This window comes from Punica granatum, chromosome 3 (genome assembly GCF_007655135.1).
Source record: "Punica granatum isolate Tunisia-2019 chromosome 3, ASM765513v2, whole genome shotgun sequence".
Classification (NCBI taxonomy): domain Eukaryota; kingdom Viridiplantae; phylum Streptophyta; class Magnoliopsida; order Myrtales; family Lythraceae; genus Punica; species Punica granatum.
Genome location: NC_045129.1, coordinates 39,247,480 through 39,275,115, shown reverse-complemented (window position 1 = coordinate 39,275,115; position 27,636 = coordinate 39,247,480). Strand labels below are relative to the sequence as shown.

The window sequence follows — 27,636 nt, the reverse complement described above, 5'->3', positions numbered from 1 at the left end:
GAAGCAGGGCACAGCAAGTACGTGTAAAACCATGCAAGGAAGCCAACAAGAGCTGAGAAAATTCCCCGAAGCTGCCTCCAACTTAACGGTATATCTCCCTCTAGACTTCCTCATTCAACACAACAGAGGAATGAAGCTCATCTGCTCATATATTAATCTCTCCCCCTTATATATATGTGTGTGTGCGTGTATATATATATATATATGTATGTATGTATAACCTCACTCGATATAAATAATATATAATCTAATTACATTACAATATAATATACATGGATTCTCAGGAGAGGAGTAACTGGAATTGTAACTTGGAGAATGGGGACGTTCACGAAGATGATACTCGTAATGATGACAAGGGATCATCGTTCAAGGATATTGCCTCCTCGATCAATGGACGTTCCGCGCATAACTTATCATCCTCTGTTCTACGGAAAAAGTCGGATCTGATGCTCGTCTCCAAGGTTCGGTTCCAGGTATTGAGAAGTCTGGTTGCCAACCTGCAAGAGGTCATCCTTGGCACCAAACTTGCCATTCTCTTCCCTGCGATTCCTCTAGCGATCATCACCGACTTCTACGGATTCGGAAGAGTGAGGCCCAAGTTTTATATTGCTTGCAATTGACTTGCCATTGAGTTTTTTCTCTTTGCTCTGTTCTGCTTTTTATCGGTTGGTTTTAGATGTTACAATAATCGAGTTGGTGTCAACATGAGTATGATTAATTTGGAGTTGATCCTATATATTTCTTGCAGCCATGGATTTTTGCACTGAGTTTGCTTGGGCTGACTCCACTTGCCGAACGTGTCAGCTTCTTAACGGAGTAAGTTTGCTACCCCTTTCATGTAAGTAAAGTAATCAAAGTTAAGCCTACAACGTACGTGCACTGCAGGTGGTCTTCTCATCCATTTCATTAAACACGGTATTGTTTGTGATACTTAAATATTCTTCATCAGATAGCATCTAACGTTATGATTTCACATTCCCCTTTTTCTTCCATGGACCAGACAGATCGCGTACGTCACTGGCCCCACAGGTATAATATATATGTATCCCTATAGTATTTGTACATCAGCAGACGAACATGGAATGACATTCTATGGACAATATACTACGATTTGTTTAATTTACGTGTCTGTTTGCTCGCAGTTGGGGGGCTCCTGAATGCAACTTGTGGGAATGCAACAGAGCTGATTATAGCGATGTTTGCTCTTCACCAGAACAAAATACACGTCGTAAAGTATTCCCTCTTGGGCTCGGTCCTCTCGAACCTTCTCCTCGTCCTCGGCTCCTCTCTCCTTTGCGGGGGATTAGCCAACCTCAAGAAGGAGCAGCGATATGACAGAGTAATAACTACTTATTGATTCCATTTTCAATTTTCATGGAAAACAGTTTCAATTTTCTTTCTATATTAGTGCTCAAATATTCTTCTTTGCGTTCTTCTTCTAATGCAGAAGCAGGCGGACGTGAACTCGCAGCTACTATTGCTAGGATTGCTATGCCATATGCTGCCATTGATGTTTAGGTATGCGGCTGCAGGAGGAAAAGGTGCAGCTGGAGCTTCTGATTACACTCTGCAACTCTCCCGGGCAAGCAGCATCGTCATGCTCATCGCATACATTGCTTACATTGTCTTCCAGTTAAAGACTCACCGGCAGTTCTTCGAGGCCCAGGAGGTATGCACACTTTTAAAAGTAACTATCTGAACATGGAAAGTCCTTGCTAGATTTTTATTGGAAGAAATCAGCGGTTCAATTTGGACAGGAGGACGAGGAAGACGAGGAAGAGAAGGCAGTCATAGGATTTTGGAGCGCATTCTGCTGGCTCGTGGGCATGACCCTTGTGATTGCACTGTTGTCCGAGTACGTGGTAGGCACCATCGAGGTGCGTAGCGTCATCAAACCCAACTAATTTTACTACCGAAGTTTCGATCATTCACTGAATTTTAATTGTTGTATATACACAATTGCTTAGGCCGCATCGAGTTCGTGGGGGATCTCGGTCAGCTTCATCAGCGTGATTTTGCTGCCAATCGTGGGGAATGCGGCAGAGCACGCTGGCTCTATTATATTTGCTCTTAAGAACAAATTGGTATGATGCTGTCCCTAATAAAAGGAAGATTGATTGCTACTAATTGGTTTGATTAAAGTTAGTTTTTCACATGCTTTTTGCTCTGGTTTTTATGCAGGACATATCTTTGGGTGTGGCTCTAGGATCTGCTACTCAAATATCCATGTTTGTCGTAAGATTAATTTAATTTGATCCAGAGTTTAATTGAAAAATGTAAAATAAGAAATTTATACTAGATGAATTTACTCATTTGTGGCAAATAAATCTCAGGTTCCCCTGTGTGTGCTCGTTTCGTGGGCGATGGGCAATATGATGGATCTCGATTTTAGCCTGATTGAAACCGGCTCTCTCGCTTTCACAATACTGATCACTACTTTCACTCTTCAGGTCCCGAAAGTTGTTTATTGAAATTTTGCATTTTTTTTTTCTTTTCTCTTTTTACTTGAAGCTGCAAAACTAATTAAAAGAAATATTAAGTTTGATCTCGTCTTCGTTTTTTTTTTTCTTTTTGGCAGGATGGGACCTCACATTACATGAAAGGAGCAATTCTCTTCCTATGCTACATTGTCATAGGCGCATGCTTTTTTGTCCAAAAAATCCCTCTGAGTAATCTACCTAAAAAATCCCTCTGAGTATGCATATTTAATTTCCTTGTGAATATGACATCTACATATTATCCAAAATTTAGTAACACTATTATAAGGTAGATAAAAGAAAAATGTAAAATCTTTCCTTATTATTAAAATCAAAATAAAAATCTTTACTATTCAAGCAACATTTTTACGTAATTTTCTCACTACAGGTGAAACAGTTGTTGAGAAGGTCGGGCTAGCACCTTCACTGGGAGGATTAGTGGCTTAGTTTTGTCGGGAAGATTGGTTTTGTTTGTCGTGTCGAGGCTCAAATAAAGAATGGCGCATGTGGTCGTTCCTCTATTCTTCCAAGTCTATTCGATTCATCTGATTCTCGAAGATTTCGTCGCACTATTTATTTGATGGTGCAGACTAGAATTTGTGAGAAAAGGAGGCGGCCCAGCGTCTAATTATGTCGAATATGAGGACTCCATGTTGTATTGTAAATAGTGATTGTCCCTCGGAATAAGATTGTGTTTATGTGTTAGTAATTTCGATTTTCATTTGTATTAGTTTGAATTGAATCGAGGAGTTCCATTATATTTCTTGAAGTATCTATCATCCGAAATATGACTGCTAATCATCCAAAGGTTCAATAGATATAACCCATCAACAACGGGCATATATAATCTCCAAAAGATAATACATGCATGTCGTCATCGAATAATTCTTCGAAACTGACCAGACACAGGGTGTTGCCATATAAATACAATTTCTTCTTACAACTTGTCTTTGTATACGAATACCACGATTGTGTTCTTCCTAACCACTTATATATATATATACACGCACATATGTGTGAGAAAGATATGTATCTATTTGCGAATCAATAGCAACATATTCCATATATATACCAAGAAGGCGTATTAAATTCCTAGATGAATAATAAATTAAATGGAAATTCCATTACCCATGATCTCACTATAATACACAAAAGGATATATTGACAGATATGATTTGAGTGTATTAAGTTCTATAATACGATTGCAGACAAAGATTGAAATATATGGACTATTATATCTTTCTTATGATGCATTAATAGCTAATCTATATAGAACGACATCCACGCATTAGTTTATAAAAATACTTATTAATTATTTATTTATGGATTGGACTCTCTCTCTCTCTCTCTCTCTCTCTCTCTCTCTGTGTTCGATGTGTATGAATTCCATCCTCACTGCTTAAGCGAGTTTTTTAAATAATTGGAATTTTCCGGGGAAATTGTGCCAAACAGTGATGACAGCAGCATCTGCATCATCTCCCTTTCTTTATTTAATTTCATCTGTTCAAATGAGTAGTCCACGCCAGTATTAGCTAGCTGCGAAAGAAGAGATGGGCAAAACCTTAGATCTGATTTCGCCATCTGATTCGAATATTATTAGATTATCGAAAGTATTAAAGTTGGAAGAAAATTTTTAACTATAGAATCATTTTTTTTAGAAATATGATATTATTGTTTTTGATAAGTGTAGTGAATTACTTGAAAAGTGGGTAATAATATTATAGTTAATTTATTTGTCAGAGTTGATATGCAGGACTCACAATGGTATCGTGAGAATACCATGTGTCACGGAGAAGTGTTTTCGCATTGATGGCCAGAAAATTTAACCGCAAAATACTTTTCCGGATTAAGATTTCTGTTCAAACGCATGAAAATGATGGAAACGTGAGGAGGGATTTTCCTGGAAAAGTTGGAATTTTCCACTATATTATGTATATATGTATGTACATATGTATGTTCATATGTGTCTGTATTTTGTTAATGAAGCCTTTTTTTATTACAAGGAAAAATATACATGTATAAGATTGTTCGAGGAATGTGATCTTGTACATGTGATTCTTCTCCAATCCCAAGTATTGAAGGAGTATGAAGGAGAAAGGATGAGAAATGTCGCATGTCAGAAAGGGTTGCCAAGAGTTAGAAATATAATTTTAAAGGTTATTACGCCAGATATCCCATGATATCATCAATTTCTCAAATTTATCACATGATTTAAAAATTACTCGGAAAGACCCATAGTTTACATATGGGTCTAAATCTATCGTAGCGTTAATTTCTCCATTAACATTTAATGGTTTTGCTGACGTGGAATGTAAGTGGACCCATTCTTGCCACCATGGCCCTTTGCCTGTGATAGATTTAAGAAAAAATTAAAATTATATGATAGATTTTAGAAAAAATTAAAATCATGGAATAGATCTGGAGTCCATTTCCGTTTCCTTTACAGATAAATTGATGATGTGATAGATTTGGAATAAGATATAATCATAAATTTTTTTGGATAATTTTTAAAATATAAGATAGATGCAATACGTTACTTAAATAATTTATTTTGTGAAATTTTAAGGCATACAAAACTTGTATAGTTAGATTATTAGAACTCCTCAAAAATGCATTTAAGCCTATATATGCAAGAAAAGAAGTAAAATCAAGAATTTCTTTATCCATCGAAAAAATCAAGATCTTTTTCCTTTTTTTCTTGTCCAATCTCTCATTCTCATACTCCTTATTCGTCATTTCAATGAATAAATCAAAATAATGATAACTTAACTAATTTATTTATTACAAAGTAATTAAACACAGTTTTTTTTGTAGAATAAGTACGATATATGCTTTTCTCAAAAAAAAAATTGAAGGGTATTGAGGAATGTTAATAAAAGGGGGAAGCTCTTAATGGACTATAGATAATATATATATATATATATATAAGGAAATTTTTTAAAATTAAAAGGATATTTTAGGAAGAAAATAAAAAACTAAAAGTGACGGATATGTGGCGACATAATATTAATACAATCATGTTTTGGTTTTTAAAATTTTTTTTGCATATATGTTTGATATATCATTTTTAATTTCTCTTGAGAGGATACCAATACCAATATACAAAATTTGCACCCGCAGTTAATCAATTTATGTCCAATTATTGTGCTAATGTGGGCAAATCGAGGCAGAGCGTTGGCTGGTTCTTTTCGATTTGAAGCAATGAACTGTACGTTTCAGCGCCACCCGATGCATAAATTAAGGGCCTCTTGTCTCTGACCCCTCCATTTCTTCTGGAACATAGATGAACATTTTCTCTTCATATATATATATATCCACATACACTCATATATTCCCCCAGAAAAACGAAAATTTATAGTTTGTTTTTCGGGAAAGGGGTTGAACGTATATGTATTAGCTAGCTATACCATGTAAAAGTAAAATCCATGGATATGAAGTATTTGGGTTCATTTAGACGATATAATATTAGGTCTAGCTACGATATACAGCAGGCACCTATTCGATGTACATATATATAATATAATTGTACGAATGCTCGTAAACAAGGACTATTCCAACAACGAAATTGTCGCGTGGTAGGTTGATTTAACAGTTAACTAGTAGTTCTCAAGAAAACTAATATCGCAAATTCTTCTGTGCAAAGACATCCCCCCCTTCTATAGCTATATATATAGGGTTGTTTGTTGACCCTAGAAAAAGCATTTAACTTAGATATCATTAGGATCTTAATTAATTAATTTAATACGCCTTTCTTTCTTCTTCTTTTAATATATTGGCAACTTTAATTTTGCTAGGGGACAACTTTTAAATTCGTGATCTGTAACCATAGCGCCTGCATTATATGGAGCATTGTTCCAAATCTGCCAGCAAGCTGCTTTTCTGAAGTCTCAACATTAGAAATAAGCTATTGCAAATGGGCTTAAGTTGAATGAAGAAAATATTTATGGAAGATTCTATTTCCTGATTTAAAGAGGTTTCTGATCTTCGTGACAACTAGCATCTTATCTATTTAATTCATATATATACATGATGAAGAAATCAATTAACTAAGTACATCGAAAGCATATATACATATATATATATCTATATGCGTATATGCTTCAATTAGCATGTATATATTCACATATAAATACATGCATTATTGTCCTCAATGCCAACATATACATAGCTATATAGAATATCCTCAATCAAACCTTTTATAAGGAGCAAATTGAGATATAATTCAGAGATATAGAGATTTTGTTGATGATTAAACTAGGTCTCATTGAATCGTTATCTTGTTGATGATTATACTTAATTAATTAATCTTTATATATCATATATTATGGTCGCATATTCGAGATATATAGCAAATCAATATAGCTATAAGAGCTAGCGCGAGGAACATATGTGCATTATTATTTCTCTATGGAACCTAAACGCTAACGGGTCAAGATTTATTGATGAGGGATATATAATGATAATGAACGGTCAAAGCAACAAATTCCAAAAAAAAAAAACCCCCCAAAACCCTCCGGCCCCTTGAAAGGAGTGTGATTTGCGTCATTGGACCTTTTCCAAAAAGATCGCTATTTCTATAGCTTAGCAATAGCTAGCTAGCAACCTCAACTGTTCAATTCAATTCATAAATGCCACTCATGATCAACTCTCATCATGGGAGGAGATCTATATATATGCTCTATGTGTTCCATTCAATTCCCTCTAAGCTTAGCTAAACCTCAAAACATCTCATATTAAGGTTGTGCTCATTCTAATGGCACCAGAGGAATTTCTAGGGAATCAAACTCCGGCCACCACCACCACCCCAGCTCATGCGGCAGTCATTTTTGGCGTGACTGGTCTGGTAGGCAAGGAGCTCGCTCGAAGGTTGACCTTGAAACCCAGTTGGAAAGTCTATGGGATCGCCCGGAGACCTGAACCTGAGCCCGTGGAGAGTTCCAAGTACCATTTCATCTCTTGTGATCTCTTAGACCCTCTAGAGACCCAACAGAAGGTGTCCGTATTGGAAGACGTGACTCACATGTTTTGGGTCACCTGGGCGAGCCAGTTCCCCTTGGATAGCCCGGAATGCTGCCAGCAGAACAAGGCCATGATGGGCAATGCTCTTAATGCCCTCCTCCCCAGGGCAACTTCCCTGAGGCATGTCTCCCTCCAAACGGGGCTTAAGCACTATGTCTCCCTTACCAGACCTCACTTCGATGGCCGGGAAGTCCAGAACTTTGACGAGGAATGTCCTAGAGCGATCGCAAACTACAACTTCTACTATGATCTAGAGGACCTCCTCAGGGAGAGACTAGCAGGTAAGGTGGCATGGTCGGTCCATCGGCCAGGTCTAATCATGGGGAGCTCCTACAAGACCCTGTACAATTTCATGGGCAGTTTGTGCGTTTACGGGACCATGTGTAAACATTTGAATCTCCCGTTCACTTTTGGCGGGACCCGAGAGCGGTGGGAGGAAGTCTCCATTGATGGCTCCGATGCTCGGTTAGTGGCAGATCAGCACATTTGGGCTGCCACCACTGACTCGATCGCTTCCAGAAATGGGCAAGCTTTTAATTCGGTGAACGGCCCAAGCTTCACTTGGAGGGAGATTTGGCCTTCAATCGGGAAGAGGTTCGGTTTGCAAGTAACTCAGGAGGCCATGTTCCAGCAAGACTACTGGTATTCATCTGCGATGGCTGATAAGAACAAGGTCTGGAGGGAGATTGTGAAGGAGGAAGGGCTCGTCGAGATGGAGATGGAGGATCTAGCCAACTGGGGATTCCTGGACGTCCTGTTCCGTTGCCCTGTGAAGCTGCTCGGGACCCGGGACAAGGCCGACAAACTCGGGTTTGGCACAAGATATAAGACACTCGACTCGATCTATTACTGGATCGATTTCATGAGACATGAGAAGCTGATCCCTTAATTAATCGAACTCTTCTCTTTCTCGTTAATTTGTTCGATTGATGAAAAGATATGGACTGAACAATATGTATTGAGGTGAACCACTAACTGAATCCTCCCCCGCAATAATTTCTATGATTTCCTTCACTTCACATCACATGGTTTCTCTTTTGACTGCCTCTCATTGTTCCTTCCCTACCGTGTTTTATGACACTCGCTTGTTATTTGGTATCAACGTGTCTGTATATTACTAGCTGTATAGTGTGTGTATATATTATATAAATGCAAGCACGTCTGTAATGTTTGGAATACATCAACTCAAGGCAGAGGTCAGGGACTCAACGTTAGTTTTTTTTTTTTTTTTTTTTTAAGTAGTTGGTTTTGAAAATAAGATTTAATGCAGCAGCATCGTCATTAACCTGCTCGAAACTTCTTCTAAAAAAATCTCATCCATGTAGCTGATGAATTTTCAATTTTATGATACAAGAAGTTGATTAAATGACCTTCCTGTTTGCCCTGGAACAAGAAATTCAACCTCTCATCTCACACGAGTCGTCTGTTTTAAGATGAGCAAAGTTCTACCGGCCTAAGATGGGTCGAATGTTGACATCAATATTACTAGCACGAGCAAGCATTTCTAGGACGCCTCAACTCGATGGATATATTCAAGGCCCCATTGCACTGATTGGAAAGCCCATTCAGTTTCTGTTTTACAGTCTTCTTATTCAGTCAGTTAACAATGAAAACAAATTGAGGACAAGCTTTCTGATTCTGATGACAGGCAGAACAACTTTGAGATGATCACCCCTTGCATATGATATACTTCAACAAACATTTTAAGAAAATATATTACATTTACCGCCAACATTTTAACGGTGTCTGTCAACCTTGCCTTCAAAATTACAAGCAGCCAAACCAAAAACATTGGCCATCTGAAAGTAAAACCAGGTGATAAGTTAGGCTACCTGTCAAGACTTGTCCTACAAAATCTCAGGCGATCACAGGAACTCAGGCCATCATTTTCTTTCGGCTTGTTTCACTTGCTACTTCGACTTTCTCTTTCTGTAAGACGACGAATCAAAGTCGACTTCTTTACGCTTGAGCTTTTTGCCTTTGGAGCTAAACCCATCATCACCATCAGAATCATCATCACTAAGCTTCTTGCCTCGTTGCTTCTTCTCAGGCTTCCCACATAACACAATTCTCAGATCTTCCTTTTCCTTCACAGACTCAGAATTCTCCTTCGGCCTCCAAATGAAAAGAGACCTGAATTCAGAGGGAAATGAAAGCACAAACTTAACACCCATCTCAACTGGAGAAATTCAACCATATTTGAATATTACATTCTAAGAAAAGCTTAAGCAGAATCCTGAACCTTGAACTGCCTGATGCCAATACATCTTCTCGGGGGTGCAGCTTGTTCACTGGACTGATCGTGGTTATGTTTGGGTCCATCACCTCTGCCACAAGTTGCCCTGTGCTGATATCTATGAAGTCTAACGGGTGAAGAGCTGTCCCATTGTAGTTTTCGCTTATGTAACGACCAATAACTACAAGAGACTCAGATGGATCCTGCACCAGAAAGTAATCTTATTAGTTGCTCCAGGAACTCCAATTTACTTGATACTTGAGCTCTTTACAACTATCTGCTATTAAAATTTAACCGTCACCTTACCTTGGGATCCCATTCAGCTCGGAATGGAGTCAAGTGTCTGTTGAAATCATGACTATGAACAATTTCTCGACTGGGAGATTCCATACTGCCGAAAATAGAGTCCCAAACACGAAGCCTATTGTCCTGCGAAGTGGTGAGGACTTTGCTCCCCGACAAAGGAGAGAAATATGCTGAGTTAACTACTCGTTTGTGCTCAAGGTCATATATTGAAGAACCAGATTCCAGCTTCCGCAAGTCCCATATACGAGCCTAGAATGACAAAGATAAGGATTAATGGCAAGAGAAGAAAAAACTCCAATAAGAGATTTAGCATGTTTCAAATGCTAAATAACAGTTTCAATCCTGAGACTTACAAAGTGATCATTTCCACAACTCAGCAGAATTTCGGGTTGAAGAGGATGGCAATGAAGCCCAACGACTTTGCTACCCTTCTTGTGGATCAAAACAGAATCTCCAAATTGGCTGTTGGAGCGACTATCAACCCTATAAATTGCACAGTGAAAGAAAATCCCAACTTTATCTATGGTTATTACAATATAAAAAAGGCATTAAATACACTGCTAAGAGATTGCATCATAAACCACGAAACTCATAATTTCCAATGGCATGAACACTTACAAATGGAGAAAACCGAAGTTATCTGCAACGAGCACAAGACCTTTCTCTGTATTGACATCCATTCCATAAAGCATCTTCCAACTGCTCGGGCCCTATGGCAATCACATATTTAATATTTGACCTCATTCCATAGAATACCACTCACTCATTTTTCCAAATGACTTTGATTCACTATCTTCTATTGTTTCTCCAAAGGTTAGACGTTCCAAACTCAAAAGCCTGTAAACCATAGTTCAGAAAAAGTTATACCTGCCACCCCTCGGGATTAAGATTCATCAAGGATGAAGAAATTCCTGTCTCAAGGTCGGTGTAACTAATTGTTCCATCCGAAGATGCAGCATAAACTGAACCATCATTTGCAGGACTAAACCTGAAGGGATTCAAGGATTTCCAGTTAGACCTAATGCCAGGAAAGATTGCTATATTGAAACAGAGTAAAAGTTTTGACGGTACTTCATGTTATTGAGTATGCAAGTGTGAACATTCCCATAGACAATCCTCTCGTGCACTTTATGAAAATCCCATACTCCGAGTTGTCCTTTCTTTTGCAATGAACCAATCAAAGAACAAAGGTAGGGAGTTTCAATACATGGATCATAATATATTACGATACATCATAAAGTGGACTAGATAGTACACCACCAACTGAGTGAGACTCACCTTGTCACCGGAGAGAAGAATGCTATTGTTCGTTGGGTGAAACTCTAAGCAGGTTACACGCCTACTGTGATATCTAATCACAGCACAGCTCACTTGATTGGGAATTACAAAGGCTGGTTTTATCTGAGGCACGAGAAAATGATAAACTATCTGAATCAAATGCTGTGAAAAAATATTTCTGAAAATGATTCTAATAATCATGAATACAATGGTAAGCTTCCATGTAAAGATTTCATCAGTTGCTACTGTTTTTCCAATTTATTTTCTTTCACGAAAAGTAAACACCCCTCGGGTTTGAAACATAGTGAACAATCATAAAAGGGGATAGAATGACGATGAGGAAGGTCAAGTTACACACGGACTTACAGGTTGGATTCTTGGTCTGAGCTGGCGATTGAAAACGAATTCAATAGGATTTCCTGCACTTTTGTGTGGTGCTGGAACAACCCCGTATTCTGTAGCCACTCTATGGGGACACGTCATTGTAGTGTGCCCTAGTTCCACAGCAAATCACCCAAATAAAAAACTAGCACTTTAAGAATCACCAAAATGAAACTGCATTTGCTATAATCCAATTGCCAATTGCCAGGAATTGATCGAATTCATTGATTTATTGCAGAAATAATATGATTGATCAAACGTAATAAGCATTGCCATGTGTATACAGCATTATTAACTATAAAGGTCGATAAGAAAAGCGCCATCGCAATGATCCTGAAGACAATGAAAGCAAGAACATACAATCCAAAACAGTAATTTGCTAAGCTCATGTGCCAAAATGCAATGGTTGAGATGGATTCGAGTTACATAATCAAAGATAAGATTTTTCTTGCCCGAAATCTTACCATCAAGGAACGCGTAAAATGCTCAGTAACTACTTCAACCAAAGGAGCCTCCAAAATATGGGAACAAGTAACAACAAACCAAAAGGAAGGGACTTTAGCATCTAACTCACCTGGCATTTTGCAGAGAAAGCAGGGCTTCATTGGGCAGTCAACGTAGGTAGCTCCCTTAAACCCAGCTTCATGACCGGGTTTCTTGCAGACCTGGAACACAGAGACGACCAAACATGAACAGAATGAACACACAAAGAACTTAACGAAGCTATAGGGATCACAACTCCAAAACTCAAGGGAATAAACCAAGGAAAGGCAGAAAGAGTCTCACTTTGCAGACTTTCTTAAGAGAAATGGTGATGGGTGCTTTTCCTTTCCCCTTATCACCCATCGTCTCCCCAGTTTTCTTAGCATTTTCACTGTCCGACACTTCCTCCTCTTCTTCGTTCACTCCCTCATTTTCCTTTTCCTCTTCTTCTTCTTCTTCGGAGGAGCTCTCTTCAGAATCGGTGTCCCTCTCGATCACCACTTTCGGAAACGAGCCCCTTCTTGTTTGCGGGGCCATTCGAGGAGATCGAGGATTCCTCCTACGGAGGAAGGAGACGGAGAGGTATCCTGCTAGATACTGACCTTATACAAGAGCATAACAAGAAGAGGAAACCCCGACAACGTTCAGACGGTGCAAGACAGAACACGATATTGAAGAAGCTGAGAAGAATGTCAGCGTGACGGTATGTGGAAGGGCGACACAACTGCCATCGGAGCCGACGGAAGGCGAACCGACTTGGCCATGGCGCCCGAAAAGGTTGCAGACGTCTAATTTACTGAAACGCCCTCGTTAAGCCCCGAGACGTGATGCGGGGATTCCGTTACCCCGCTCGGGGGCATATCCGACAATTTAAGCTAAGGAGGCGGGAGATGACGTGGCTTGCCTCCCCACCAAAGGTCTCGCTTACTTTACCCCTCAGAACTTTTATAAGCTTTCGATTGACACACAAATCTCTTCTTTTTTCTGCATTCTGATCCTTCATCTTTTGTGGAAGGGACAATTACGAGCTTGCCAAAAAAATAATCTGACATCAACTACTGTCTAATTTGGTGTGCATATTGCTTAACATTGGTAAGAGTGACGCTAATCATACAAGCATTTGATTAGCGGAATTTTCAATACATAATAGTTGAATGTAACCATCTTCTACGGAATTTCCCGAGTCGGGTATGACTATACTTGCAACATACATATTATCTACAGACATTAGTAACACTAACTTAATTTTGCATTTACAATGGAAGTAACTGCGAGTAATTCATCAGCGGCTTTCTCGGTATAAATTCTGGTCTCCTCCCTCGGTTCGGCTAGTGAGGGAAGGTCTCATCTTGACAATGGCGGACTCGTTAGCTCCAGCCCTAATCGCCACCCTCCCAGCCTCAAGGAATCTCCTAACAGCATCCTCTGCATAACGATTGGCTTCACCAACGGTCATGGTCTTGCCCAAGTAAGGGTAAGTACTGAGAACATAATCGCCATTGAGCTGAGAGGCGAGTTGGATCAGTTCTACTTGGAATTCAGAGAGCCTAGTATCTTCCTTGGGGCCCCATGGCCTCAGAGATAGGGTGACCTCGGGAAGGATTTCTGCACAGGAAAGTTAAGCTTAGCCTCAAATTTTAATTTCTTAGCTTTTCGATACAGTTAAGAGAGTTTACAACAATATGTCATACTTAATAGTTATTCCACATCATGTCATTATAATAAGTGGTAATTGGTTCTGGAACATTGAACCAAGAATAAGATTTCCTTGGATTGATTCCATCAGATTCAGCTGAAACATAACCACTAAGCCAACAAAAAAGATTCCCGGATAACAACTTCAAGCTCATATTTACTAGAAAGAAGGCTCAAAGGCAATCAAATCAAACCAAGGGCAAGAAAGACAAAAAGATGTTAAGAGAGAAACCTGGGCAGTCATCACGAGGAGTGTCCCGGATGTAGAAGTAGCTCTCGAAAGTGCCAGCCCAAGCATCCCTCTTTGTCAAGAAGTTAGACTTGAGATTGAAAAGCCTCTTCACAGTTGCAGGGATTGATGAGTGCTCAAACTGAGAGTATGGAGTTGGCCCTGCTGGCTCGTGTATCACTGCATTAAGAAATCAAGATCAGTGGCTGACGGACCAAAAGATGATTCACCACAAAACAATTCAGACAAAAGTGAAATAATGTCATTAATGTGACCGGAGATCCTTGAATGTTCAAACTAGAAGTCCATGCTAAAGTACCAGTGTAACTTGCAGTGAACCCGATTTTTGGAGTTACAAAGCAACTTAAAGTTATCCCAATTTCCCTGCTCAATGTACTTTTGATTTGACTTCATTCAATCAGCAAAAGCATAAATAACACGACATAGAAACTATGAAACTAAATCATGTCTATTTCTTCTTTCCAGAAGTCACTAAGCATGTCAATTCCAAACCACGGACTCCGAAAGCCAACGAAGTCCTCTCGAGAGAGCATTTGGACAAACCACAAGGATCGCTCACAACTCGGGCCAATGGACAGAATCCATACACAAAAAATATAAGATTAAGAGATCAATTTTGCCATGAAATGTACCAACAAAACGGAAAATCACTTGGAGCCCAAAAGTTCCGAGATTATGCAAGATTGTTTTGGGAAAAGTTTCAATTTTTCCTATTTCCATATTCTAAAGTATCAGAAAACAGCAAAACAACCAGCAAGAACTCTTCATATTCAGACAAACACAGTAACATATTCAGACAAAAACAATAACTTACGTCTATTAATCATCAAAGAATGCCCTCACAAGTTCACCAGAAAAGTAAAAAGGGGAACAATAAAAAATCTCACCTGTGCCCTTATCAATCCACGGAGATATCAAAAGGGTTGGGACCCGGACGCCCAACCGGTCGAAATGGAAGTAAAAAGGGTCAGGTCCGATGATCCCATCAGGGTTAGGTACGTGTTTCACGGGAGTCGGAACATGATCGAAGAAGCCCCCGTGTTCATCGTACGTTATCAGCAGGGCCATCTCCTTCCACTGCGGGCTCGCCCTGAGGGTATCGTACACCTCCTTGACGAACCTCTGGCCGACCGCCACATCATGCGATGGGTGGTCGTCATTCGCGGGGAACAGGTTCACATCAAAATAGCGCTGCTCGACGACGACGTAGTTCGGCAGCTTCCCCAGCTTCGCGTGGAGCTTGAACTTCAAGCTGTAGCTGTGGAAGTTCGTCACGTGCTTGAGCTTCCTCAGGCTCTCGAAGAAGAGGGTAGCAGGGATATTTTGGTAATAAATGCCGAAGCTGAGGCCGTTTTCGTCTAGAGAGTCAAATATGGTCCTCTGGGGGAATCCATGGATGAGGTCCTTCCGCACATTGCTGGTGGCGCCGTGGGAGGTGGCGGAGTGGACGTAGAACCGGTTCGGCTGGGTCGACGCCGGCACAGAAGCGAACCACCGGTCGAACACCGCGAACTGGTTGGCTAGCTCGGTGTAGACCGGTAAAACCCCTGGTTTGAACCCGCTCATCACGGTCTTCGACATCCCTTCGCCCATGCTCTCCGCCTGCTGGGCGAACCCGTTCATGGGCGCTGGGTCCGCGTTGCTCCGGTTCGACCCGAATATCTGCTCGCGTATGGCCTGAAACGAGTGGCCGGGGTCCCAGTCAACAAAGGCGGCGTCATCGGTGACGAAAACGGATGGGGAGCTCGGGTCCGAGACGTTTATCCGGTTGAACTCCGATCCGGTGACCCCGTCGATGTCCGGCCTGATCGTCTTGAGCCACCCCAGCACGTGGTCGAAGGAGCGGTTCTCCATGACTAGGACCACTAGGGTTTTGATCGGCCCATCGATCCTGTGGGAATTCAGTTGGGCTGACTGAGAGGACAGGATGAGGTAGAGGAAGAAGATCGACGCGAGGGACAGTCGCCGGGAATCCATTTCCGGCCGGCGAGAGAGGAAAATGGGAGGGTTGCCTGCAACGAGTAAAGTCTCGTCGGCCGGGCAGATATAGTATGTCCCGAAAACGTTTATGACGTAGACGACAAGCGCCTTCGATTGAGTAAGTCGAGAGCGTGAGGTGCCACGTGGCAGGTTGGTGCACCGACTGGGGCCCGGCTTTTGAAAATTCAAAAATAAAAAAAAAAAAACTGCGCAACGGGAGACGTCCATTCGGATGACTTTAAGAAGTCGATGCAAATCGACGGGCTATATTCGAGCAGGGGAGGGTTAGATGGGCCTTAATGTAATGGGTCAATTTACGCTGGCCCACTTGAGCCGAGGCAGAACAAAGAATAGTTCGGGGGTTTGTGGGCATATTCCAAACCAAATTATGCTTTTGAGTGTCATTTTCGTAAAACCCATCACGAAGCAAGCGCTGCCTGGTTGGTTGGGACATCACAAGCGTTTTCGTTCACTCCCTTTTGGATTTGGATAGCGACGAAGCTTGAATTGTGTGAGCACAAACAAGGGTGACTTACGACTCTGATATTTCGTTTTTTCGGGTGACAAGAACTTCACTTATTGCGGATTGACGCGTTAGATGACGTAATCGAGGATATGGGAATAGGAAAGAATAAGCATAGAAAAGATTCGCTTATAAAAATCGAATCCAAAATCTCTTAATTATAATTATAGGTTGAGAATATAATTAACGACCTACTTCTCGTGGATAATGTAACAATGGAAGACGGACAAAAAAAAAGAGGACCAAATCTAAGCGCAACAAATTAAATGGGTCCGAAATAGTATTCCAAAGTTTCAGCTCCTTAGTTTTCCAATTAAGGATTAGTTTATTTTATTTACACAATGCCTCGTGATCACCACATCTTCTACGCATAGCCCTCCAGAAAGGTCAAGAGGTAACTTCATACAGCAAACGCATAGTAATTTCATCTTTACAACGAGACATCAGAAATGAGAATTTTCAATCATCAATCAAACAATAGAAAAAAGATGGAAGCAATATATTCTCAGTCCAAGTCAAAAATGGTAAAATTAGAAGATAAGGACTGCAGACATCAGAAACGACACCTATCCAAAAAAAAAAAAGACATCAGAAACGACAACTTCCATGCGGTCCCCTGCAGCAAACATCATTCCAAAGGATTATATTATATGATTCGGCATCTCGAATATCAAAGGGCACCTTTCTGTGGAGATATCTTTCCTAGATTTTAACTACAACTACTACTACTACTACCACCGGAATGGAGAACTAATAACTGTGTGATCTGACCTGCAAATGCCTTGAGAAGTACGCCAGTCCCATCTCGATTTAGGGACCTAAAAGAGATGGAGGGTCATTTTGAGCTTGTTCTGCCTCCATTTAGGAAGCTGGTAGAAAGATTTTCTTGTGATTTCGAACTTCTCCTGGAACTCATCTTCGGACAAGTATGCCTGGAAGTGATAAAAAGAAACGTTCAGCCTGAAGACTAGCGTGATTAAAAGCCAAGCAGTTGAGGGTTATCTAATGGGTCCGTTCTGCTGTTAAAAGGATGCATATAGATAAAAAAGGAACCTCTCTTCTCGTCACATCTATGTCCTCGACCGGGTCATCCGACGTCACTTTCAGCCGTTCGTAAGGGTATATTAACAGATTCTCTACGGCAGCACTTTCCTCAATCTGAATGGGATTGATATTCTCAGCAGGGGTCCCCAACTGTGCCTCTGGAGAACCTGAAGATTGCCGTTACTCTTTTCTTACCAACAAAATACAGAGTAAAGGAAACATACAGTCATTGGAACATAGATTCATGCTAAACCTGCCAACAGATAACAGTCTGATAAGTGTATGTACTGTGCATATTTCCTTTGATTCATTGAAGCTCCATCAGTTATCAAAATAGGAAAAGTCTAATAGAGTGTTGTAGTAGCACGACTAGGATGCCATTCCCATCAAAAGGTTGAGGTCCGTAACACTACGAGGTTTGAATAAATGAAATCAAGTGTTAAGAAGATCATGAAATGATTGTTGTTACCAGGTTTTAGGTTGAAATCAAGGGGAAGGATAGGGCTATTACACTAAAATTGAGCAAAAAACCAGCTTTATTCAAATAAATTCCCCAGGATAGGTTGCCTTGATTATATTGTCTCACTGAAATGGCTAAAGGTACAGATCTAATATCCGTTTATTCTCGTGCTTGTAACAATTCTCACTAGTCCTCTCTTACTTTACAGATAGTAATGCATAGAAATTGCAGATTACCTGGAATTCCATTTGCAGGTGAAAATTCTGAAAACAGCTTTCTTGCTATCGGAGTTGGGCTGGAGAAACGCCAATCATATGAAGACCTAAAGTTGGGCAAGGGTGATCCACTCCTTCCATGCCCATTTGAACTGACTGAACTGCTTCTTGAACTATCAGGAGTTGCTCCTCTTGAGTGTCTTTTCCATGAGTTCCTCGTGGGTGCCTGGCAGTATGGGTAATCAAGGATCGATTAGAACTGAAATTTTTTCCGTGACTTGATATGCTGGAAAGATTTCCAAGAATCTATTCACCTTGATCTTTTGCTCACACTATTAGTTCAACAGTGGTCACCAAATCCAATTATTTAAGAGAAAAACGACATGCAAGGGTTTGTTTGAGGGAAAATATTCAGAGAAGAATCACAGAGAATAGAATATGAATATTTGGCCTCCCACGAGAAACTTACTTCTGAAGGTTGTATTCCTCCCTTTAGAATGGCAAGCTTCCGCTCAAATGAGTTGCCATGAAGCTGTGCAAACAGAAATTTAGTCAATCGTATATAAAAGACTCTTCACTAAAACATGCTTGCTGCGATCAACTATGCATTATTTGAAGAATCTATATTCTTTGAAGTCTTCAGCTCCAGTAACCACTATGGTTATCCAAGCAAAGAAACATTGAGCGCTCTCAACTCAAGTAATCTTATAAAAAGAGTAATACCATTTGCATTATTTCAAGGCTCAAGGATATGTACTTACATTTGCCTTTGAGGGATCCCATGAAAAGAAACGAGTGAAAAACTGAGGCTCGTGACCTTCTGTTACAACGTATATTGGAGTATCCAAAGATAGTCCTTTCACCAGAACATCCTTCTCAAGATATTTCTGACAGTTACAGAAGATGGATGAGAAAGGAAAGAGTCTCATATAAATACCACATCGCGCAAGATAAAACTGTTAAACTTGTATTTTAGTACGCCCTGATGCTACGGTCCATCGCTACATGACTATTTCTGTTACTGATTCATTGCAGTCCATGGATTAGGGACAATCTTTGGTGCCATTATGTGCAGCAAAGTTAGTTCCAATACCTGGCCAAGAGTAAGAGCTTCTCCTTTGGATGCAATACTGGAATTGAATCCTATCCACACATATATCTCGTCATGGCAGTCTAATATAAAGACATCTTCAGTAGTTAAATCACCTTGAGTAAAGTTGTATATCTCTTTCACCTGTATTTAATGCCAGCATAAAAATTATATTATGAAACTAGTTCAAGGAATATATTTATAATTGGATTTCACTATCTTTTCTTACTATCACATGTTCATGTTAATGTTCAATAAAATGAAAGTAAATGGAAATCCTCATTTCAACATTCGTATGTAGTGAACAGAACAAGCAGCAGTACTTTGGTGTAGTTCATCAAGTATAAATTTATACAAAGCAACATTTTTAACCAAAAAAAGGAGATGCAGCACAGGTTGGAGTGATAGCCGATTAAAATCTTGACACAAGGCACATGAAAGTTTAGGAGTTTTCCTAAATAACGGTCTTCCTTCTTTTCTAATAGGATGTTGAAAATACAAGCAATAACCACTGACAAGCTATTGAAATGGAGAAAAATAAAGGCAATGTACCTTGAAGTCACCTGATTGCGAATTTGTGATGAACCAGCCAAGAAACACAATCACCATTAGAGATGTCCTTGCAGAGCTAGTCATGGCCAGGATATTCTGAACCAACGCAGGCCCACATTATCTTTCCAAGGCAAACAATAGGGAATAGTACTTTTGCTTACCATCAGTGAGAATCAGAGTAAACAAATGTGGATCTTCAATAGCCTTAGCGGTCTCCTTTTCTTTAGGATATTCTGATCTTCCGCCAAGTGCTTCCCAAAATTCATCAGGTTCGCACCCTTCCCTCACTGACACATGTTGCCATGCTGGCTGCAAACAGCAATAACACACAAGGTCTTAAAAGAGAACCAAACTAGATACTAAAGCATAATGCCATAATCTCATTGTGTTAACAGCATCTGCTCTAAAGAGAATTGCATACATTTATGTATTCAAGCATTCTATCGAGAAGATCATGATCTCTTGTGGAAGAGAGATTGCCAATCCAGGTAAAAACAGAAGGTCCAGTCTGAAGGATGTAACAGTAAGACGAGTTCAAGCAGCTGGACACCTGCAACAATTTCAGTAGCCAATACTTTAAATATTCACATTTGCAGTTCTTATGTTGATCCTAGAAACACGACAGGATCCTTCAGGATTTGGAAGCAGTAAACTCCAATTGTATGAAAAGTAAGCACAAAACAATACTAGCAAAAATGGAAAGAACAAGGGCAGACAAATTTTTTCTTTTCAACGTGAACCACCTAGTATCCGGAAGCCCAAGGACTTTAACTAATCTAGTTTCGAGTTGGGTCAGCCCCTAAGAGGTATAGCTCTCCCAATCGTGGATTTCTCCATTCACAAGACTAGAAAGTGGTGAATACGTCAGCATTCTTTTTTACTAATATTTACATGACAGCCGTAATTCTCGTGTATATGCCAATAAACGGAGGGTGCTTTGCATGATATAATTCATGAAATTTTGCCTTTTATCCTCTCTTTCCTTTTTGAACTTCCAAAATCACAAAAAAGATTATTAAGTATGCCAATGGAAAAACTGAAATTCTACAAAATTATTGAAGATAATGAGGTTTTGCAAAATATGAGAGGACGCACAGGGGGGGAAGGAACAGAGAGGTTACTGGAGCATGCCATGTATATCTCCAAGAGAAGAGGTGCTTGCCACTATAACAAACGCTGAAATTCCAATTTACCTTTTCTTTTTCTGATGAATAAGATTCCAATTTACCTGGTCAACTTGGATGGCTTGCATATTATTTGGACTTTTTCCTTGGACCCGGAATAATGCTGTTTTTCCTTCATGATAAGTTTCATCTGGAAGACCTTTTTCGGCTATAAAAGTGGTATACCGTGAACTCTGACCTCCCTACAGAAAGGACAAGCAATTATAGAAGAAAGCAAAACTATTATTAATCACTTAGATGGCTAAGAATATGCTTTACAATGCTAGAAAAAAAAATTAAAAAAAGAGGGAAAAATAAAAATATAAAAAAGGAGAAAGGATTATAATAACCTTGAGAACAATTAATGTCTGAAAAATCAAGAAAAGCTGTTCTGGTTCCTTATCCTCAAGAACTCGAGCCTGCATCAGAATGTTGAAGCTGAAAAGAGTGCAATTGGATAGAATTTAAAAAAACTCCAGCAACACTATTTGTTCCACTTCATAGTAAAGAAGGAATAAAGTATGGCGCAGTCCTCCATAAATGGCCTCTCATTCATACTTCTTACAAAAATATATATTTCCCATATAGGAAGATGGAATTTAAAAGTCAACTTTCATGTTTCCAGTATGATATTAACTATAGGCAATGGTCATGCATATATTAGTATTAAATTCACAAGATAGTCAATTCTACAGTGAAGCACAATTTAACTTCAATGGAGGGACTTCTATGTCCTACCCAAGCTACAATTGCCCAGGAAACTAGAAACAGATTGCCTATTTAATTAACCGAATTGACTTAGTTATCTACCTCGCAGAAGCAAGAGTCGCATTCTGCATATGCATGTGAGAACAAAAATAAATTTACCAAAACTGGGTGCCCCCTCGTTGAGTCGGCAAGAGCATTCATATGACAAATAGCCTCAACTCTGTCCTCCTACAAACATTAAAAGATTCATGGATGAATTACAAGATCCAAAAGTAAAGTAGATGTGCAGCTCTAGTTCTGAGGCTTCAACTATACAATCCTGACCATTAAACTTGCACGTCCAAACCATGCATAAAACAAATTCTCATCCTTTCCAATGCTAGAATACGTGTATTGCACAATATAGCAATCTCCAGTATAAAGCTTTGTCTGCTCAGGGATAGGAAGGAGGGATAGTTGATCGCCATTCACCCGCCAAACCTGAAACATAAGACCACCTCAGAAGAGCAAAATAGTGTCCATATACATTATAATGCCAAATTAATAGTCAACTAGCAAATGCAGACTGTTCAAAGGAAGCTACTTTTATCATTCCCCTGCAGTTTATAACAGGCTCGCACTCATCCTCAGGAAGCTCCTTCACATCATAACCATGTTGCTTGAATATAGCTGTGTAGAAAATATCAGAAATATCATGTTTCTTGATCAGAAAGTAACAAAGCTGACTCATAGTCAATTGGTACTTACCTGCTACTTTCCCTCGACCTTCCTCATACAGCTTGGCATCCACCTTATGAGGCCAATTAACGAAGTGTGACCTGAAGGCAGTTGTTTCTAACCCTTCAGTCAATAAGGTCACGCGAGCACCTACTGACCTGCCTTCATTTCTTAGAAAACCCTGCAAGACAACATATTTAATCAGGTTTCAGATAAAATTAGACAAATGCCAGCTCACATTCAGGAAATGACAGGGTCATTTCACATGCAAATCAGATATTGTCTATATCTTACTTTATACAATTTACTCCCATATTGCTAGAATTATTGATTAGTAGGATATCTTTTTGTCTGGGGTTGAATTAGCAGGACACTTTTAGGGCAATACAGTAATAGCACAAAGCCTAGAAACAGATTAGATAGAACAGATCAAATAGAGCAAGAAAAAGAATTATAATTATCTAAACCAGTCATCTAAATCAGTTGTTTTAGCTATTATGACATCTATCCAAGCCGAACTTTTCCCTTATTAAAATTTAGAGACTTACTTCAGTAGCTGATATTGATGTCCTGCGTTCGGTGATCAAGCTACTTCTTCCCATCCAAACAAAAATTTCACTGTCACAATCCAGCATGTAACATTTGTCTGCTTCCAGCATTTCCCTGGTCAATGGTCCTGCTCCAAGTTCACATAGTTGTCCCTGAAGAGTTATCCTGTTCATAGACGAAACCAAGCATCCCTTTGAAAGTTGACTAGACATCCTAAATTTGAGTAATTGGGAACATGGAAATCACAAGTACGTGCTACTTTTACCATATTATTTTATTACCTTTTTCCATTGATGAGTTCATTCTCTATCCTAACTATATTAAACTATGTTCATTTTGTTTCGCTTTCCATAAGATGCATTACTGAAGGGTGTCTCTCTCTGACACTTAGATAATCACATAGTTGCAACATTCACCATCGACTCCTCCCAATTTTCATACAGAATAGAACGATAAGCTATCGCTGGTAACACCATGAATCCCAGATAGTAAACTTGCGAGATGTGGAACCATATCCTGGAAAAAGGATTCCTCCAAATGCTAGCATTCTTTTTGCAGAAGCAGAACAATTACCTGAATAACTTTATAGAATGAGTGAAATCTTTTTCCGGAAAAGCAGAAGGCGAATCCCGAGGAATAGGAGCGTAGCCACCAAATAAACTCCAGAATTCTCCAGCATCAGCATCTCCTACAAACTTCCCATCTTCTGCAGCAACCAAACAGCTGGATTTCATCTCATTCCAGGAAGAGAGAGCAACAGAGAGAGAGGACAAGGGACATAATTACCAATGGTTGCCACCTCACAGTTTCCATTATGTTTGGTCTCATTTATATATTGAACAACTTCTAAAGCTTTGGCTCTTTCCTGCACACTGGAGTTACAACCACTGAAGAGGTATATTTTTGACGCAGTGTCCAAAATGAATACATCAAAGTGATTTAAGGATGATCGACTAAAGGGAACCTGCATGGAGAGCCAAAGAATAAAGAGCTTATGATTTCATAGATGATCAAGGCAATCACAAGAAAATAACTGTAACAGAGAACAAAATAAAAAGAAATGGGCTTTGCGTGCCGAGTCCTACAGCTCTCTACACAAAATTGCCTATAATTCATACTGGATGTATGAGACCCCAGAGAGATCCCAGATATTTTCTGCAGATATAACATGTATTAATTTCAAGCTTTCCTACAAATATGCATGGCTAAATGAAATTAGCTACAGAAGTGGCTGAGTTGGCCGGTACTACATTCGCGCAGAATGCAGGAAATCTTGCTGGTTATTGTAGGCAGATGTAATGAATAATGATTTGCAGTGATAGATATAATGTCAAATATAGCTTACTTCTTTAACATGAATGGCATGGTCTCCCTTGCATGTAAACAAGCTGATATGATATGTATCTCCATTGACATTCCCTGTTTCTGATGAGTAAATTCCTTCTACAGGTATAATGCACGGTTTGAAATAGGATAAAAACTTTTCGGTCTCTTGGCCCTGAACTTCCCTATATTGTACGGCACATAACCCCAAGGCGTCATCAAGTTCAAGTGCTTTATCCGATGCCAAAGCCAAGTCCTCCTGAAGAAACGGGAGCAAACATAATTGCGTGCGTAAGTCCTACCAGATTCAGAGACACCATATTTCAAAGACCACGAACCTAATAACCATGATATATAAGAAAACAAATACGCCAGCAAATTTACTACTTTCAAATATAAAGTCTATTTCTTCCATATGTCAGAACCTCGTCAACGAAATTCTTAGCCGTTCTTTTCCACATATAAATTGGACTATAAATCAGCTTGATGGAATAAATTTAATTAATCAGCAATATTTGGTAACAATGCCAAAACTTCAGGTAAATAGGGAGTTAGAATAAAGAAGCTAACCTCCTTGGCTTCATTTCCCAGCCAGTAATGAATGTTGTGCTGACGGGAGCCACTCTTTTGTAGAACTGTCTAAAAAGTAAAGAAAGCGACAACTAAAAGTCAACTCCATTACTAGATAATGAAAAGGCATGATATTAGAATCAACAGTTCATATGGGGTTTTTCACATACTATTAAAGAATTCAGACTAACAGTTTACTTGAATCCAGGGAAAAGCTAAGATATAGCATTTACTTTATGCTTAGCATTGGAAGGTTCTCGAAATAAAAAAAAAAAAATTAGTAGCTTAGCAAACTTACATTCAAAATCACATAAGCACTTCCAGAATAGAATTTCCCATGTGAGGACTTTGGAATGGGAACCAGCCGATGGTTCTCAATGCACCAGATCTCTAGACCACTGAAGATAAGAGGGATCAAAAGGTTTGCTGAGATTAGCAAGAAAATAGGTCAAATAAAGAGCATAAAACTCATAAAACATGGTCTATGCAGAATGAGAAGCAGACACTTGACCATTGCTAATAGTCAAGCTTCCAAATAGGAGGAATTTGACCCCGTCAAGTTATGGAGGAACACCATCATCTTGCAATGAGGAACAAAAAAAAAAAAAAAGAAACTGTGAGAGAGTAAATGTCAGGAGTACCTTGTGGCTCCAGCACCTTGAAATGTTGAATCGATATCCTTGGACGGAGGAGACATTTTCTTTCATCAACAAAAAATACTTTGCAGCGGTAGTATCTGCGGTGCAAGTGTTATTATGATATTATCATCAATGCCAACCTAAAATCAATATGATTTTACACACGTGTCGGTCAAGCTGGACAGTGCTCGAGATAATCAGAATTTCATGCACTTATTTAGGCGCTGAGCAATGTCTTCGGACGCATTTAGACACGATGCTCCAGATACAATCCATTTCACCATTAGCAATGCATTGTTACAAGAGGGTATTATGATACGATCGCATCACAATTATCCGGTGGATGACGAAGCATAATCAAGGACTTGGCAAGCACAGGCTAAGAATGTTTCTACGACTTAGATGATTCACAGTTGAGGAAGAGCAATACATTCAAAGAATGAGATATTCAACCATTTCAATCAACCCCATTTTTCTACCTGCAGCAGAACTCACGTACACCTTTTGCTTTGCCTACAATGAACAGGAAATCTCACTCTGCAAATGTGATGCGGCACTGTGCTCGTTCACACTTTAGACATAAACATATGACTCATTGCAAGACGACGCGGACGACATTCTGATACCAACGAGTCGAATCTTAAATGACAAACACACAAAAAAACCACCCGCGTCGCCCAAAAAGAAGAAAAGGGAAGGGAAAACTGGGTGTACTGAACTGAATGAAACGAAGTAGAGAGAGACATATTTGTTTCAGAGACTGAACCAATCGAGAAAAGAGCACAATTTGGAGGCAAGATTCACAGAAGACTACCTTCATTCGGCAGCTGCTCGCAGTGAATGAAGGGGGAGGAAGAAGGGTCCGGGAGATTGGTAAAGGCAAACCTGCTTTGCTTCGGATGGAGAGAGAGAGAGAGAGAGAGAGAGAGGAGGGGACTGATTGGTCTGGTTAGGCGGACCGAAAAAGAGACAAGAAAGCTAAAAGAAAGCAACTTATCGTCCCAATTACTATTAGGAGAAAATGGATAGGGCCCACCAACACGTCGAAGAGAACTAGCTTATGCATTTGGATGTGTAATAGAGAGAACGAATTCACTCCTATGCATTTTAGTTGGTTCATTTTGATTGATTCTTAACTATACTCATTCAATATTTTTTTTGCTAGGCATGATGAAAGATAAGTAGAGAGAGACAAGAAGCTGAGAGCGCCATGTGACTCTGCTTCCCGCCCTCCCAAACGTTCAAAGGGCATTTCGGATTTTCACACAATTTGGTCTAAAAAGAAAAGGTACAGGTGTCGGTCTCTCCCTTTTCCTGTCTTTGACAAATAATAGATAGATTATAATAACAATATATAATTATTTTCTGTGTAATGTATGTGGATTAATTACATGGGACATACAAAAAGTTTACAATGTTTTTTCGTTACGATTTGATACTAAATGTTTTAATTCAGTTTTAATCAAGTGCATTCCATTAATTGTCTTCAGACGGTTAGCATTTTCCTGACTTGACGCACTGTATGTGTCACTATTGCCATGTAAATTGATCATACATCGCCACATCGTTAATGGAGATATAATATGAAAAACTAAAAAACACAAAAAAAATAATAAAAATACAGAACAATTATCTAAAATGTAAAAAATATATAAATAAATAAATAAATAACCTCAGAATTCAATTTGTTTCTGCTCCATCTTTCCTTACCTACAACTTGTGAAGAATGAAGAATGAAGATCAAGGAAGGAGAAGAAAAGGCAGTGGTGCTGCCTTCGTCCAGACTACCACCATCGGACCAGCTCCCGCCGGCGAGCAACTCATCGCCATCTCATCACCGCACCGATACCTCCTCATTCCTATCTCTTGTATTTGCTGGCCTTCGCATGAAATCTGATCTATTGCCTTGACTTCCTCTGTCTCAGCTCCCTCCACTTGGAACCAAGCTCAAGACCAGAGCACCGCCGTGAGTTTTTGCT

The 27,636-nt window shown here is 39.6% G+C and overlaps 5 protein-coding genes across 11 annotated transcripts; 2 read left to right on the top strand and 3 right to left on the bottom strand.

The window, feature by feature from the left end:
* Window positions 1-149: 149 nt before the first annotated feature.
* On the top strand, window positions 150-3,240 carry LOC116198787 (vacuolar cation/proton exchanger 3-like). 2 transcript variants are annotated; one of them, XM_031529025.1, is made up of 11 exons: window positions 150-587; window positions 749-816; window positions 1,001-1,029; window positions 1,143-1,339; window positions 1,448-1,669; window positions 1,758-1,877; window positions 1,968-2,084; window positions 2,182-2,235; window positions 2,334-2,450; window positions 2,579-2,695; window positions 2,866-3,240. In XM_031529025.1, the coding sequence occupies exons 1-10, from the start codon at window positions 273-275 to the stop codon at window positions 2,693-2,695; spliced, it is 1,356 nt and encodes a 451-aa protein (XP_031384885.1). In that variant the 5' UTR covers window positions 150-272; the 3' UTR covers window positions 2,866-3,240. The 2 variants fall into 2 exon arrangements, with proteins under 2 accessions (XP_031384885.1, XP_031384884.1); XM_031529024.1 differs by having other exon boundaries at window positions 151-587; window positions 2,579-2,669.
* Window positions 3,241-6,996: 3,756 nt separating this feature from the next.
* On the top strand, window positions 6,997-9,030 carry LOC116198788 (iridoid synthase CYC2). The gene has a single exon (XM_031529026.1). The coding sequence runs from the start codon at window positions 7,231-7,233 to the stop codon at window positions 8,383-8,385; it is 1,155 nt and encodes a 384-aa protein (XP_031384886.1). The 5' UTR covers window positions 6,997-7,230; the 3' UTR covers window positions 8,386-9,030.
* Window positions 9,031-9,143: 113 nt separating this feature from the next.
* On the bottom strand, window positions 9,144-12,972 carry LOC116198785 (protein DAMAGED DNA-BINDING 2). Its single transcript, XM_031529022.1, has 11 exons — window positions 12,484-12,972; window positions 12,272-12,362; window positions 11,683-11,810; window positions 11,317-11,439; window positions 11,110-11,198; window positions 10,906-11,026; window positions 10,657-10,748; window positions 10,392-10,521; window positions 10,039-10,287; window positions 9,739-9,935; window positions 9,144-9,629 (listed from the first exon to the last, which is right to left on the bottom strand). Exons 1-11 carry the CDS (start codon window positions 12,715-12,717, stop codon window positions 9,407-9,409), a joined length of 1,677 nt encoding a protein of 558 aa, XP_031384882.1. The 5' UTR covers window positions 12,718-12,972; the 3' UTR covers window positions 9,144-9,406.
* Window positions 12,973-13,226: 254 nt separating this feature from the next.
* LOC116198786 (non-specific phospholipase C1) lies at window positions 13,227-16,186 on the bottom strand. Its single transcript, XM_031529023.1, has 3 exons — window positions 15,013-16,186; window positions 14,108-14,284; window positions 13,227-13,785 (listed from the first exon to the last, which is right to left on the bottom strand). Exons 1-3 carry the CDS (start codon window positions 16,100-16,102, stop codon window positions 13,463-13,465), a joined length of 1,590 nt encoding a protein of 529 aa, XP_031384883.1. The 5' UTR covers window positions 16,103-16,186; the 3' UTR covers window positions 13,227-13,462.
* An 813-nt stretch (window positions 16,187-16,999) lies between these two features.
* LOC116198784 (villin-1) lies at window positions 17,000-26,629 on the bottom strand. 6 transcript variants are annotated; one of them, XM_031529016.1, is made up of 24 exons: window positions 26,472-26,629; window positions 25,661-25,755; window positions 25,318-25,417; window positions 25,020-25,088; window positions 24,472-24,708; window positions 23,913-24,090; window positions 23,700-23,832; window positions 23,126-23,291; window positions 22,608-22,758; window positions 22,444-22,529; window positions 22,185-22,340; window positions 22,020-22,088; window positions 21,503-21,571; window positions 21,218-21,355; window positions 20,411-20,539; window positions 20,151-20,298; window positions 19,990-20,000; window positions 19,441-19,581; window positions 19,109-19,234; window positions 18,817-18,879; window positions 18,369-18,573; window positions 17,682-17,839; window positions 17,400-17,560; window positions 17,000-17,194 (listed from the first exon to the last, which is right to left on the bottom strand). In XM_031529016.1, exons 2-23 carry the CDS (start codon window positions 25,714-25,716, stop codon window positions 17,447-17,449), a joined length of 2,703 nt encoding a protein of 900 aa, XP_031384876.1. In that variant the 5' UTR covers window positions 25,717-25,755; window positions 26,472-26,629; the 3' UTR covers window positions 17,000-17,194; window positions 17,400-17,446. The 6 variants fall into 6 exon arrangements, with proteins under 6 accessions (XP_031384876.1, XP_031384878.1, XP_031384875.1 ...); XM_031529018.1 differs by having other exon boundaries at window positions 17,006-17,244; XM_031529015.1 differs by having other exon boundaries at window positions 17,006-17,560.
* Between the last annotated feature and the right edge of the window lie 1,007 nt (window positions 26,630-27,636).

Excerpts from the sequence above, each read along its gene's own strand:
- LOC116198788 (XM_031529026.1), top strand. The coding sequence starts at position 7,231 with ATGGCACCAGAGGAATTTCTAGGGAATCAAACTCCGGCCACCACCACC.
- LOC116198785 (XM_031529022.1), bottom strand. The coding sequence starts at position 12,717 with ATGGCCCCGCAAACAAGAAGGGGCTCGTTTCCGAAAGTGGTGATCGAG. Across the intron at positions 12,363-12,483 it reads CTCTTAAGAAAGTCTGCAAA|GTCTGCAAGAAACCCGGTCA; the intron begins GTGAGACTCTTT and ends TCTGTGTTCCAG. Across the intron at positions 11,027-11,109 it reads TGCATACTCAATAACATGAA|GTTTAGTCCTGCAAATGATG; the intron begins GTACCGTCAAAA and ends GAATCCCTTCAG.
- LOC116198786 (XM_031529023.1), bottom strand. The coding sequence starts at position 16,102 with ATGGATTCCCGGCGACTGTCCCTCGCGTCGATCTTCTTCCTCTACCTC. Across the intron at positions 14,285-15,012 it reads GTGGATTGATAAGGGCACAG|TGATACACGAGCCAGCAGGG; the intron begins GTGAGATTTTTT and ends TTCTTAATGCAG. Across the intron at positions 13,786-14,107 it reads TCCTCGTGATGACTGCCCAG|AAATCCTTCCCGAGGTCACC; the intron begins GTTTCTCTCTTA and ends TTTCCTGTGCAG.
- LOC116198784 (XM_031529016.1), bottom strand. The coding sequence starts at position 25,716 with ATGTCTCCTCCGTCCAAGGATATCGATTCAACATTTCAAGGTGCTGGA. Across the intron at positions 25,418-25,660 it reads CAAGGTGCTGGAGCCACAAG|TGGTCTAGAGATCTGGTGCA; the intron begins GTACTCCTGACA and ends TCTTATCTTCAG. Across the intron at positions 22,759-23,125 it reads CATCAATATCAGCTACTGAA|GGTTTTCTAAGAAATGAAGG; the intron begins GTAAGTCTCTAA and ends GTTGTCTTGCAG.
- LOC116198787 (XM_031529024.1), top strand. The coding sequence starts at position 273 with ATGGATTCTCAGGAGAGGAGTAACTGGAATTGTAACTTGGAGAATGGG. Across the intron at positions 817-1,000 it reads CGTGTCAGCTTCTTAACGGA|ACAGATCGCGTACGTCACTG; the intron begins GTAAGTTTGCTA and ends TCCATGGACCAG. Across the intron at positions 1,340-1,447 it reads AGGAGCAGCGATATGACAGA|AAGCAGGCGGACGTGAACTC; the intron begins GTAATAACTACT and ends CTTCTAATGCAG.